This window comes from Ictidomys tridecemlineatus, chromosome 9 (assembly GCF_052094955.1).
Source record: "Ictidomys tridecemlineatus isolate mIctTri1 chromosome 9, mIctTri1.hap1, whole genome shotgun sequence".
Classification (NCBI taxonomy): domain Eukaryota; kingdom Metazoa; phylum Chordata; class Mammalia; order Rodentia; family Sciuridae; genus Ictidomys; species Ictidomys tridecemlineatus.
The window spans coordinates 4360409-4373813 of NC_135485.1; the positions used below are offsets into that span (position 1 = coordinate 4360409).

General features: G+C 60.3%; 1 protein-coding gene across 2 annotated transcripts in view; it reads left to right on the forward strand.

Annotated features, from left to right (window-relative positions):
• Positions 1–13405, forward strand: part of Ppp2r2c (protein phosphatase 2 regulatory subunit Bgamma) — a 97695-nt gene that overhangs the window by 72550 nt on the left and 11740 nt on the right. For both annotated transcript variants that reach the window (XM_005318980.5, XM_021722119.3), the window contains exon 6: positions 11888–12052. In XM_005318980.5, the coding sequence (XP_005319037.1) occupies positions 11888–12052 (165 nt within the window). The remainder of the gene's footprint in view (positions 1–11887; positions 12053–13405) is intronic.

Here is a 13405-nt window from a genome sequence, read left to right on the forward strand (position 1 = left end):
GCATTGTCACCAGCCCCTTTCCAGATGAGAGAACTGAGTCACAGAGCCCAGGTTCACTTGCTCTAAGCCGACGGCAGACCCAGGCCCTGCAGCCCAGATTCTTCACCCAACCTCCACTCTGACTGCCCTCTGTGGGAGCGGCCACCTGGGGGTGATGGGAGGGGGCACCCTGGGACCTTCGTGCAACTGAGTCTCCAAGTGCCTGTCAGTGCTGGCCCCCAGGGTCCAGACGGCTGAGCTCCCACAAGACTGTGAGCCTGGCCAGACAGTGTTCCTCCAGCAGACACCAGGATTGGCCAGTGGGGAGAGGGGGAGCAGGAGGGAGCAGGCTGGGGGTTAGAGGAAGGACAGAGGGTGACAATGGCTTCTGGGCAGGGAGACTCGTCCAGCAGGAAGAGAATTGGGAGCAGCTCTAAGCAAAGCCTCTGAGGGGCCCTGGGCCCAGCAGGAGGTTTGGCCACACATGAGGGCTGTGTGAACCTCAAGCCTCTCTGTGGTCCCTCCTCACAGGACCACAACATACAGTCTGTGAGCCCCTCAGGCTGGGCCCAGCACACAGTCAGCTCCATGGTATTGGGAGCATCTGCCTCCTTGCTCCCGCTCTCCAGCATGGAGGGTGGAGGTGGGGGTGGGTGGAAGGGAGGACTCCAGGAAGTACTGGGCCTGGGACATTAGGAGGGGTGAAAGCTCAGATCTGGCTGGATGGAGGGGCTGGGCTGCCCAGATGCTCCACCCAGGCTGAATCCCAGCAGGCCTGCCGTCCCTGGTGCTCACAGCCAATGCTTGGTGGGACTTGCTGTTGCCGGGTCAGGACGCCTCACTCCAGCCGGTGTGAGCACGGCCTTTACTGACCAATGTAACCACAAAGAGCTTCCACACTGGTGGATTTGGGGCTCCAGCGGTGTTAGGAGGTGGCTCTCTGCTCATTGCCTCTGGTCTCAGGCTCCATGTGAGTGCCAGAGTGAAAGTCCAGGAGAAAAGAGACCAGCTCTCAAACTCTCTCAGGAGCACCTTAGATGGCACCCTATTGGTTCTGATTGGGCCTGGCTCTCTCTGAACCAATCACTGTTGAGGGAGGGTAAATGCCATGCTCTGATTGGCCAGACTAGACTCACGTGCCCCCCTGGTGCTGGAGGCCTCCATCTCTGCCCAGCCCAGTGTCTAGGTGTGGGAGGGGTCAGTTCTGGAAGACCAGGAACCGCTGCCCACTGCCAAGTCTGGAACTACTGACTGACGTCCCAGTGTAACTGACCAAACGATGCCATGTGCATGTCTATGAGGCAGGATGGATTGCACTCTTATGTATAACTACAAAGTGCCCATTAAAATAATGAATTAATACAAGGAAGGGCTCGAGGTGAGGGAGGAGGGGAGGGAAAGGGGAGGTACCAGTTGTTGAAGTGGAGCACATTTTGTTGTATGCATTCATGGATATGTCAAAATGAACCGCACAATTATTTTTTTTAAAACCCACTATAATGGACTGGTAAAAACATTTTTAAAAAGAAAGAAAGAAAAGAAGCTAAGGAGAATTGAATACAGACACTCCAGGTTTGCAAATGGGGTTGGTGAGACTCAGAGGGCTTCCTGGCAGTGCTCCACAGCTCACAGAGAGCCCCCTCCACCACTGGGTGCTCCTGGCAGAGCTGAGGACAGTGGCAATGTTACCACCAGTCCATTCACAGGTGAGGACGTGGCTGCAAGGGAGCCTGGGCTGGCTCAAGTCCCCAGATCGCAGGACTGAGCTGGACTTGTGCTCAGCCTCCGTGGCCTGGCCCAGTGCTGTCTGCCTTGCCCTGAGCTGCCCACTGCAGACCAGGACAGTGACAGCCACCCTCCTTGAACCCCGACTTCCTTCTGGCCGTGGGCCTCGGGGGGATGGGCTTATCCCCCAGGTGCAGTGCGGCGTTGGTGATGTCCTTGCTCCCAGAGGCTCTGCAGCCCGTGCGCTGCTCCCCTCTGCTGTTGGCTTCTTGGGGCTCTCAGGGCTGTCCTGTCGAGGCCCCTGCTAGGCCCTGGGACCCCGGGAGGAGTGGAGGGGTGCAGCCCTTCCCTGGAGGGCCTGTGGGCTCAGGGGAGGAATGAAAGGGTCTTCCTTGCTGGAACCTGGGTCTGCACAGCGGCCGTGGCCACAAGGAGGAGGCAGGAGAGTGGCTGTGGGAGCTCCCTGGGCTCCAGGCAGCAGAGTGCCGGCGGGCGAGGGGCTTGACGGGGAGCAGGGCAGAGGTGGCCCCACAGCAGTCGGGCAGGCCGGACAGGCTGTGAGGCGTGCCTCTCCTGACCGGCGTCACTCGCAGGCCCCTTGGGTACCTGCCATGTCTGCAGCCGCCTGTTCATTTACTCTTCCCACTTTTTTCTAAGTTTTATTAATTTTCTTTTAAGTCAGTTTTCTTTAGTTTTGCCTAAATAACTATTTTTTGAGAGGAAATTAGCTTCATGTTGTAAGTGAAAATAAAATATTCGTGGTACATTGCATGCCGTAAATAGGAAGGACATGGGTCCGTGCTGTGAAGTCATTCATAACATCTGCACTTGAAACAACGGAGACGGAGCCGTCCTCGCCCCGCCTGGGAGAGCTCTGTCTGCACTCAGGGGGCCAGCTGCGGCCACCTGTGCCTGTCGAGTCCTACAGTGTGACCAGGAAACTGAGGAGCCACTTTGTAAGTTCAGTTCAGCTTTAATAATTCCCAACTTCAGCTAAACACCCACGGGGGCTGTGGGCTGCGGGGGCTGTGGGCTGCGGGGGCTGTGGGCTGCGGGGCTGCACCGAGCTCCGTAAATGTTGGGCCTGTGGCTGATTCTCCTGGTGGAAGGAGAGAGGCAGTGCTGGAGTGGCAGAGACAGAGATCAGGGACCAGAAGTCCCCCTCTTCATCATGGGGTCCCAAACCCTCCCCCGGGACGCTGGTGTCAGAATGGCCGAGTATACAGTGGCCCTGGTATACAGTGGCGTGGTGTTTGCATATCGCCTCTGCACATCTTGCTGTGTGCTTCACACTGTCTCTAGGCCTCTTGCACTGACAGTGCTGTGGAAAGAGTCGTGACACTGTGTCATGCAGGGAACAATGACCGGGAAAAATAACCCACGTGTTCAGTGGATGCAACTTTCTTTTGAGTATTTTCTGCGGCACATGGTTGAGTTTGTGGATTCAGAGCCTCGGGATGTGCAGCATGACGGCATGTGAACCTGTGACACGCAGCTGCTGTCTGCCTCCATGGCTTCAGGTCTGAGAAGCTGTGGGCACACTGGAAGCTGGGGAGCGTCGCCAGCGAGCTTTGCAGGGGCCGTGAGGCTGTGTGTGGTGGTGGGTGGGATTGCACACACAGCCTGGGAGCCAAGGAGATGCAGGGGAGAGGGGACAGCTGGGCGTGGCCATGGGCAGGTGAGGTTCCCAGACAGTAAGAATGTAGGCTTCACAGGTTTGGGACCCAAGTGGCCCCAGGACATTAGAATGGTTGGTTGTGAGAGGGTTGATCCTCCGCAGAGCTGTGGCGTTCTCCCTGGGCACTGCAGTCAGCCTGGGCTCCTGCCACACTGCGAGCACACAGATGGTGCTCTCTGCATGCTGCAGGGAATGCCACCCACCAGCAGGTATTTATTGAGCACCTCGGTGTGCCAGGAACCGTGCTTGATGCTGGGGGTGGAGAGGATCCTGCCCTCCAGGAGTGGACGGGTGAGGTGTCCAGTGTGTGATCTGGTGACCGATGTGCCCAGCTGGCACAGCAGTGAGCACCTTCCCAGCCATGCTGTCTGCTGGCTGTGGGTGTCAGGGAGGGGCATAGTGAGTCAGTTGTGGTTTTGCCCAGGGAAAGGGCAGCCCTGGAGCTGGTGGGGTGCAGGGGAAGAAGGATGATTAGTGGCTGGAACCTGAGCCAGGCCAGGGATCCTGAAACGGGGCAGTGTCGTTGGATTACTGGTCCCCTGGGAGCCCGGGGACCTCCCTGGCTGCGTATTCTGTCATATAGCTCTGCAAAACCTGGTGTAGCCTCTAACTTTGTGAAAATTGTCAGCTGATGAAAATACAGGTGCTCTGGCTCTTAGCAACAGAGGAGGTGAAAACACTGACTGCCGGGCTCCAGGCAGCCTGGCCGGCAGAACGCGGGCGTGTGGACGGCGTGGAGTGCGGTCTGCAGAGACACATGGGGGCCTCCCCTGGCCAGAGTCCTCTAGGCAGCCACAGTTTCCTTTCCGTGGCCTGCTGGTGCTTGGCCATGGAGTGACGGGCACCCAGAGCTGAGAGACCCCGCACGGGGAGCCGGCCTCCCACAGCAGGGAAGGTGCCGTGGCCTGGGTTGCAGGTGCTGCTGCGGCTCTGGTGGTGAGGAGCGGCGCGTCCTGTGGAGGAGGAGGCACGTGGGAGGAGCCCAGAGGGCAGGGGCGACCACACCCAGCTGGGAAGCTGCTGCCAGCGACTGTGATGCCCTTGGCAGAGCCCACCTGGCGGGTTCTGGATGCTGGGTGACGACAGTCCTGACTGGTCCTGAGAAGAGAAGCCAGGGCTGGGGCCTGGGGCAGAGTGAAGGGCAGGCCCGGTCTGCACCAGGGGCCTGTTCCTGCGACCATTGCCCGGGAGCCTGCTTGTCCTGAGGGCTCTGTGCAGTCCTTGCGGTCCCCTGGAAGTTCCCTGTTCGTCCCCATCTCCAAACAGTCCCCCTCCCCACTTCCCCTGCTACCTGGCACACATGGCCCAGTCGGCACCAAAGCTCACATGAAAGCTTTTCACGAGGTGGAAAGCGTGCCAAGCCTTTCCATCCCCACCCCAGGCCATGGCAGCCTGTCCACCTGCACAGCCATGAGGGGCCCTGGGCACCCTCAGCCACGGCCAGCTCTCTGGTGACCAGGCCTATGGCCTCACCTTTCGCATTCTGGCACATCAGACTTGCCCTTTCTCCTCTTCTGGTCAGCGTGGGCTGTGTACTGCTGACCCCCCTGACCAGCCCATCTCCCTCTCAGGGCCCAGCTGACTCCCACTTGCTCCAAGCATCTGCTCCCAACCCTATCACTCTGCCATCGTCTGCCTGTCCTCGCCATGTGCCCTCTCATGCTGGCCAGGCTCCTGGCCTCTCTCCGGCTGCACTGGGTTTTCTGGGGATATGACCGCCTCCCCCATTTCCGGCAGAAGGTTGGGATCAGGAGCCCAGGTGAGCACAATCCCTGCACTCCTGTGGGGCTGCACACAGTAGGTGCTTCTGCATGGCTGTAGGTAGTCAGGCTGGACTTGGGGTGAGAAGCTCACCATCCCCACAGAACCTAAGGACATCACCACCCCTCATCAATGTGAGGTCCAGGGGGCCCAGACCCAGGCGCTGAGAGCCCGAGGAGCAGCCTGGGCCCTGGGGCCTGGCAGGCCCGGGCTCAGGCCCACTGCTGGCCCTCCTGGACCATCAACTTCCACAAGGCAACGTGGGGAACTTTCCCTCTCCTGAGGATACCTGTGAGGGGTGGAGCACTCATTCACACAAGGGGCCTGGTAACTGACCAGGCCGGCAACCGGCTGGGGTGTTTCCCCCCTGAACAGTAGCCCTTCCGTATTTAAGGCCGGTCCTCGTAAAACCCCTCGTCTCTGGTGGTCCGGTGCCAGCTCAGCCTCTGTTGAAACAGCCCCTCGCGTCCTTTAATACCGATGTCTTGAGACGGCTGACCGCACTGGGCGATTCTTGCAGAGTTCCATGCACCTCAGAGGTAACAAATGGCCCAGGAGGCTGCAGCTGAGGACCTCTGCTTTATTTTTAGCACCCGGAGGATTTTAAAGACAGTTCAATTGATTTTTTCTCCCCTGAGCAATTCCTCACGCTGGAAGGGGCGCTGCGCCAGCCTCCGATGGGAACAGATTTCTGATTCTCATTCATGGAGCGGGTTCCCAGAGCCGGGCAGGGAGCTGAGCGGTGGGAGGTTCAGGACCCCGGTCAGCGCACACAGGTCTGCAGGCTTCACCATCTTTCTGCGCAGGGAACAAAGGAAGGACCCTCCCCCTGTGCTGGGTCAAGGATGCTGGAGCGCCAACCTGCCCCCTCTGCTCCCTCACCTGGCCAGCCGCTCAGCCAGGGCCTTGATGTTCTCCGTCCAACCTGGGATGCCTGCCAGGGGTCGTGAGGGCAGAATGGCCCTCACCAGTCTGCAACGCACTGTCGGGTCACTTGTGGGCACCTTTTCATCCTGCCCACAGTGCCAGGAAGAGAAGGCAGCCACGGTGCACCCATTCTCAAGGGCTCTCTCCACCACTGTTGGATAGGAGAGCTGATAGTATCAAGCAGAGGCCATGCATCTGCACCTCGGGTGCTTGTTCCAGCTCGACTTCTCCTTTCTGAGTACTGTACTAGGTGCTAGGGATACAAGCAGGGCTTCTGCCAGGGCTTTCAAGTACTATAGGTTGTCTACTGCAAGAAAGGAGGTGGTGAGTGAGGACAGAAATCCAAGCCAGGCATCTGGGGAAGAAAATTTTTTTAAAAATCTGTATAGAAAAGGTATCTTTTCATGACTTGCACAGAGACGTCTTTTGAGTGGGGCCCCCAGTACTGCCCTCGAGGGGTTTATAGTTGAGTAGGAAGACAGATCCTGAACTAGGCAAGCCTGGTGAGGCTGTTGCCCTGGCTTTGGAGTGCTGCAGAGCCCAGCTGCCTCTCCCTCTGACTGGGTCCAGGCCACTGCCGGCCCTCACCTTGGCTGGACCTAGTGGCCTCTCTTCTCAGTTTAGGACCCACCGAGGTTCAGCCTCAGCCCCTCTTTGTGATGCCTCCGTGGTCTGACCGTCCACATGGACCCCTGAGCCCAGAATGTGAGAAGACGACCCCCTGTTGCTGCTGTCCTGGACGGGGTGTTGGGATGTGGCTCATGAGTCTCTCTAGTAGCCTGGCGCTTATTGAAGGCAGCGTCGGTGCTGTCATTAGCTGTGCTTCCCGTGTCCCCTACAGCAGTGACAGGGGTGGCAGTTAAAAACTGTGAGTCAGAGCTCACTGTTGGGAGCCCTCCAGAGACTTTTAGCAGCGTTGACAGAGCTCTGCCCCTTCCTCCGGCTCAGAGTGCCCCTGTGCTGGCCCACTCCCTGGCTCAGTCCCACCTGCCCCTGGCCCCTGGACTCAGCCTTGCTGAATCTGCCGCCCGGTGGCCTGGAAGGCTATCTCCCCACTGGGCCCATGTCCCCTTGTGTGGGGTGTGGTTGGACTGGCACCTGAAGTTGTCTCTCAGCCGACCTGGCCCCTGCCTGCTTACAGGAGCGGTAGTCCCCCTCCTCCCCCTGTGTCCAGCTTCGGTATGAGCTGGGCCATGGTGATAGTGTCCTCTACCCATGTCGACAAACACAACAAAACCTGCCTCCCTTCTTCCCAGAAAGGCAGCTGATGGCACACCATGATGGCACACTGTGCTGGGGCCCTGAGCAGGCCCAGGGCTTCTGCTCAGTGCCGCTGTCCGTGGTGCTGACCCCCCTGACCTGCCCTCTGTCAGCCCTGAGCACCGGTGTTCTGAACACAGGGCACCTGGTGCCTTAGGCAATCTCCCAGCAACTCTATGGCTGAGCACACAGGTTAGGAGACCTGTCCCGAGTCACTGCAGGGAGATGGCAGGGGCTCTCCCGGGGCTGCCTACACGTGGAGCCCTAGCACCCAGCTGTCATGCCACTTGGCCTCTCCTTCACAATGACATCACCCCATGGCGGCCACTGGGGTGACTCAGAGGCTGAGCACAGCTCGTGCAGCTCCATCCAGTGACCTCTGACAGCGAGTCAGAGGGGCGCGACCTTCCCCCCCACTTGGCAGAGGTGGAGCTGAGCTCACAGAGGTGGGCGCCTGCCAAGGCCTCTCAGGGCCCCAGGTCCCTCCAGCTGCCCATCCAGCTCCGCAGCTGGGGCAGTGTCTCCTGGCTCCTGCTTTGGCTCCTAAGGAGAATGTGCCACCCAGGAGAGAGGAGAGGCTTTGTGAAGCATGTGGCTGAGGGCGAGGACTTGGGAGAAGGGACCAGTGGCCCTGTCCTGAGTCCCATCCCTCCTGACAGGCCTCGGAGTATCTCAGGCTCCCCACTGAAGTCCCTGTGACCCCAGGCCGGAGCCCAGGCCAGAGCCCAGCCTGCTGCTCTTGTGATGGATCCTGCCACCCCCAGCCTTGCTCCAGGGCCACCTTGTACCTCACCCTCCCTCACCCTGGGCATCTGCTAAGCTGCCCCCTTGCCCAGATTCCCCCCATCACCCTCTTCTCTCCTCTGGACAGAGGCCTGCTGGGCCCAGTGTGGGCTTGCCCTCCCAGCTCTTAGAACCCAGAGGTCCAGCTCTGCACCTACCCTGGTCCTCCAGGGCTGGAGTATCTATCCTTTGCGACTTCACTTAGTTTTTGTTTTGTTTTGTTTCTGTTTGTCCCCAGAGGGAGTGAAGGACTCTGGGTCGCGATTCTGGTTTAACTTTAGCCAAGTGCAAACCTTCCCATGTGTGTCATCTCATGAGACCTCATTACAGCCCTGGAGAGCCATTGTCACCCCACCCAGGGACAAGAGGCTGGTGCAGAGAGGCTGGGCTTCTGAGAGGCCGCACAGCTGTTAGGTGGTGTCTGGACTCTGACTCCGAGGCTGTTACACACCAGGCAAACACCAATCACAGCCCAGGACCTTAGGATGAGACTGTTTGGGGACTAGGCCTTTAGGGAGTGACTGGGTGAAGGTCAGACCATGGGGTGGAGTGGGCCCTCCCCAGTACTGCTGGTGTCCTTCTAAAAACAAGAAATCAGGACACACAGGCACCGGGATGTGAGAGCACAGTGCAGGGAGATGGGCACCCTCATGCCCAGGAGACGGGCCTCGGGAGGTCCAGCCCTGCTGACCTTGATCTTGAGCTTCTGGGCTCCTTGACTAGGAGAGCCAAGTGTCTGCTGTCCAAGCCGCTGTCTGTGGCATTTTGCTGTGGCAGCGGGAGCCCGGCAGGGTGGACGTGAGGTGGCCTGAGTGCTCAGCGCACGATTGAGGCCAGGCCATCTTTTGGAGATTTGCTGAGGAAAGCAGTTTTCCCAGGACTGTCTCCTGCGCTCCCAGTGTCCCTGATAGGCCAGCGGGGGAGGCTTTCTGTGGCCTGGCCCTGGGCAGGATGCTCCTTCCCTCCCTGCAGCTGCTTGGTTGCCATGGTAACAGTCTCCGGTGCTGAGAGCAGACCTTGCGTGCTGCTTCCTTGGCGGCAGAACAGGTTCCTGCCAAGGCACCTGGATGGCCACGCGTTGCTCCCTTGATCAGTGGAGCCAGAGGCCACAGATTTCCTCCCGTCCAATGTCTGTCTGCACTCAGTCCTGCCTTGCTGAGGGCCCCAGCCAGTCCAGCGAGACCCAGCATCGGGGCCCTGGGGCACCGACCACAGGGAGGGCTGCCACGGGGCGGACCCACGCCTGCTCCAGGCCAGCCCAGCCCTGCTAGCCCTGCCTCTGCCTCACAGAGGTTCTGGGCATGGTGCTGCCCACCCAGTGCCTCCGTCTCCTGCTGAGTGGATGGGAGAGGGCAGCCCTTCCTGCAGAGAAGGCCAGCTTCTCTACTCAGGTGGGTGGCATTCGCTCGCTGTGTCTCAGGCCAGCCCTCCTGGCATCTCCGCCGAGGCCCACTGGGCGTGACTGGAATGGCCGCCCTGCCCTGGCCTGCACGGGTGACGTCCTCACCATTCTCACTTAGCTCTTCACCAGAACCAACCGGGGAGCTTTCCCCATCTCACGGCCTCACCCCACTGACTGTTGGCAGATTCACCCATGGAGTGGAGAGCGTGCCAAGGCTAGAGGACTGAGAGCCAGGGATGTGGGGACCCCTCTCCCACGTCACCAGCCCTCATGATGCCCTCCATGCTGGTGTGACCCTGGCTGGGTCTTCTGATAATGCAGAGCCCCTGACAGCAGGAGACAGAGGGCGTCTATAAAGGTCTCTGCAAACCCGTAGAAGGCCGTGTGACCAGGCGCCCCGTGTCCTTGCAGGAGAGCCAGGAACTTCACTCCTGGGTGGAGTGCACCCCATTTCTGAGCTTCACTGATTCTCTTAGCTGCAACTTAGGGTCCACAGGCTGGGCTGAACAACCAGGGTACCCACACATCCACCAACCTCAGGGTGACGAGGCCTCATTCTGAGGGCAGGGGGTGCACCCACCCTCCAGGGCTGCACGCGACACCCGTCCTCATCTCTCCCAGCTCCTTGGAGCTGCGTCACTGGACCCTGGCTCATCTTGGCAGGGCCTCCCCCTCTGGTGACTGTCCTCTGTGTCTCATGAGGACGCTCGTGTTGGATTTAGGGCCCACCTGGGTAATTCAAGGTGATCTCATCTCGAGATCTTGAATTGCATCTGCAAAGACCCCCTTTCCAAATAAGATGACTCTCACACTCTCTGGGGGTTATGGACACCTTTTGGGGGGCCATCCTCAGCCCAGGGCTCTGGAGAAAATAATTGCTCAGTCGAGGAGGGGACTTTACCCACTGTCCTCGTCCTGTCTGTGTGACCTGCTCCTCTCTCCTGAATCTTCCTGTGCCCCACAACTTTTCTTGTAGGGAATATGATTCTTAGCTGCCAAAGAGTGATGGGGAGTTAGCCAGAGCCCCCTGGACAGCTGGAGCGGAATCAGGCGGAAAGCGGAGGGGCCCTCAATGCACCTGATTATGCCCCTTCCCAAGGGAGGCCCATCCTGAGGCGGGCCTTGGACAGCAGGGCCCCACACGTGGGTTCACACAGCCGCTCAGGAGCTGAGGAGGGGCCGGGGCCATCCTCTAGAGGAAAGGGCGTTCCCTGCTCATGCCCACCCCTCGTTCTGCAGACATGGAGACAGGCTGCAGGGCAGAGGTCTCCCTGCTCCAGAGACAGGCCCTGATGCCCAGCCCAGGGCCTCTGGCTTCTGACCTGGTTGCCCAAAGCTACAGCCGTCCAGGTGGTTGCTGTGGCTTACACACGCGTGGTCGTGCGGGCGTGTGGAGGCTGCCCTTGCTGGGCCCTGGGGCTTCTGCCGTGGCACCTCCCTGACCAGGAGCCCACTGTCAGGCCCATCCTGGGGTGACTAAATGAAATTCAGCAGGGATGGCATCCCTTCTCATTCATTAGCTCCGTCACATACCCAATGGCTTCCATGAAGAGGGAGGCAGCAGGACCTGTGGGTTCAGGGACCTGGTGGCCCCGACCCAGTGGGATGCCCACGGCCTGTAGGACACATGCTGCCCAGAGGCACTGGCTTTGGCTTCAGAGGGCAGCACTGCCCACTGGCTCCAGGGCCCTGCTCAGAGGACTCCCAGGTCCTGGCCATGACCTTGTTGTGCCCGTGGAGACCAAGCCTGCTCACAGAGTTCCTTACAGCGTCCACTGCGCCCAGCATCCTTTGCAAGAGCAAGATTCTCCTCAAGTGCTCTGGCTGTGACAGCCACTGTCCTGGGCCACTGAGAGACCCAGGCTTTGGGGCCTGCGACTCCCCAGCCTGCACATAGGCACAAGTTGGAGCTGGCCCAAAAAGGAGGGAGGCCCTTTCCCCACAGGAGACCCCGATGCCGTGGGCAGAGGGGAAAGGAGCTGGAGGAGGGGACAGAGGCTCACAGGCTTGGTTTCAGACACAGAGTGACAGAGATGTTGAATCCTTCACCAAGAGCGTTCCTGATGAGTATGTAGTAGGTGCACAACAAAATCTCCTTCTGCTCAACACTGATAGGGGCTGGGAGCCACTGGGGAGAGGGCTCAGGGTGGGAGGGAGGCAGTGGGTCCAGCTTTGCAAGGTCAGTGGACACCGCATGAAAGGGGGCAGCAGGCACTGCCCCACGCAGCTCTGTGGCTCAGGGGCCTCTCTGCTGCGGTGTTATCCAGGGGTCCTGGGAACAGAGGTGCACAGCCTGGTTCTGGGGGCCTTGGGGGCAGGGAAAGGGGAGCAGCCAGGGTGCCGTTGCTGGCCTTCCTTGACCTTGCCCCCAGACATCGTGGACATCAAGCCGGCCAACATGGAGGACCTCACGGAGGTGATCACGGCCTCGGAGTTCCACCCCCACCACTGCAACCTCTTCGTCTACAGCAGCAGCAAGGGCTCCCTGCGGCTCTGCGACATGCGGGCGGCGGCCCTGTGTGACAAGCACTCCAAGCGTAAGTGCCACCCCAGGCCCTGCAGAGGCGGCCTGGGGGGGGGGGAGCTGCACGGCCTGTCCTGGAGCTGGGGGCGGCCGGCGTGGGCCGGGCTGTTCTGCTGGTCCTGCTGCCCAGGAGCCGCCCAGCTTCCAGGGTCTGGGACTCTAGAGCCAGGGCCAGGAGACGCAGAAGTGAAGGAGGTGCTGCTCTAATGTCACCTCCTCGGGGGCCAGGAGCCTGCTCTGCCCATCCCAGGCCGCATCCTCCTCCCTCGCAGAGCTCCCTGGGGGCTGCTCCCTCGTCCCCTGCAGCCCGAGCCCCTCTGGGTGTGGAATGTGTGGCCCGTTCATCCTGGAGCCCCCCAGAGGGTGCCCTGGAGGCCCAGGGGAACAAGCCCTCAGCAAGACAGCCACCACAGCCCGCCTTCTGAACACTCGGCTGAGCCTGGCCCCCACAACTGAGCATGGCTCAGCTGAGCATGGCTGGGCTGCCTGGTGCTGGCTGTGGCCCCAGTTGCTACATGCTCTCCAGAGGCCCCTGGGGGCAGGATCAGGCTCCCTTCCTGTGGAGTTGCAGGCTGCACCCCTGCTCTCCCAGGTCCCTCTGGTCCACCTCCCCATCCGTCCCCAGTGCCTATTAACAGTGTCTGGAAAGAGACGCCTCCTGAGTGAGTGAGGCCAGTCGGTGGCTGGTGGAGAGTGGGTGACACTCTCCCCTGGGTGCACGTGTCATGGGCAGTCAGCATGGATCCTGTTCCCACCCTGGGGACTCAGGCTCAGGCGCTGACGCCTCCTGTCCCCTCTCCCTCCCTGAGCTTGTCCCTTGCTCCTGGCCACCACCACTCTCCTCCAGGCCTGCCCACACTCCATGCTGCACGTCAGGAGCATTTAGCAGGCGCTGGTTCCCGCCAGGGGCTTGCTTCAGAGTTGGGGAGACAGTGAACACGTACTTAGGCCACAGTGTCAAGTTCAGGGACAGAAGCCAGCGAGGGTATGGCAAAACACACCCCCGGGAGTGAGCCGCGGGAGTGGGGAGAAGGTGGTCCAGAGCAGGGCTGCGTGGGGCAGAGGCAGGGGGCCAGGACAGGAGGCAAATCAGAGTAGAGCAGGGGCAGGTGGCTCAGGCCACTGCCCGCAGGTCAGGCCAAAGGTGAGAGGTCAAGTGTGCTCCAAGTGAGATGGGCTGCGGCAGGCCTGGGACTCCCAGGCTCAAGCGGTGGTGAGGGGGGGTTGGCCTGGAGAAGTGGCAGGCCACCTGTGAGTGGGACATCTACACACGAGGCTCCCGGGAGCACGGTCCAGCAGGCAGCCAGACGTGGAGGCCTGGAGGCCAGAGAGAGGCCTAGGCCTTTGAGGTATCAGTGTGTGGACA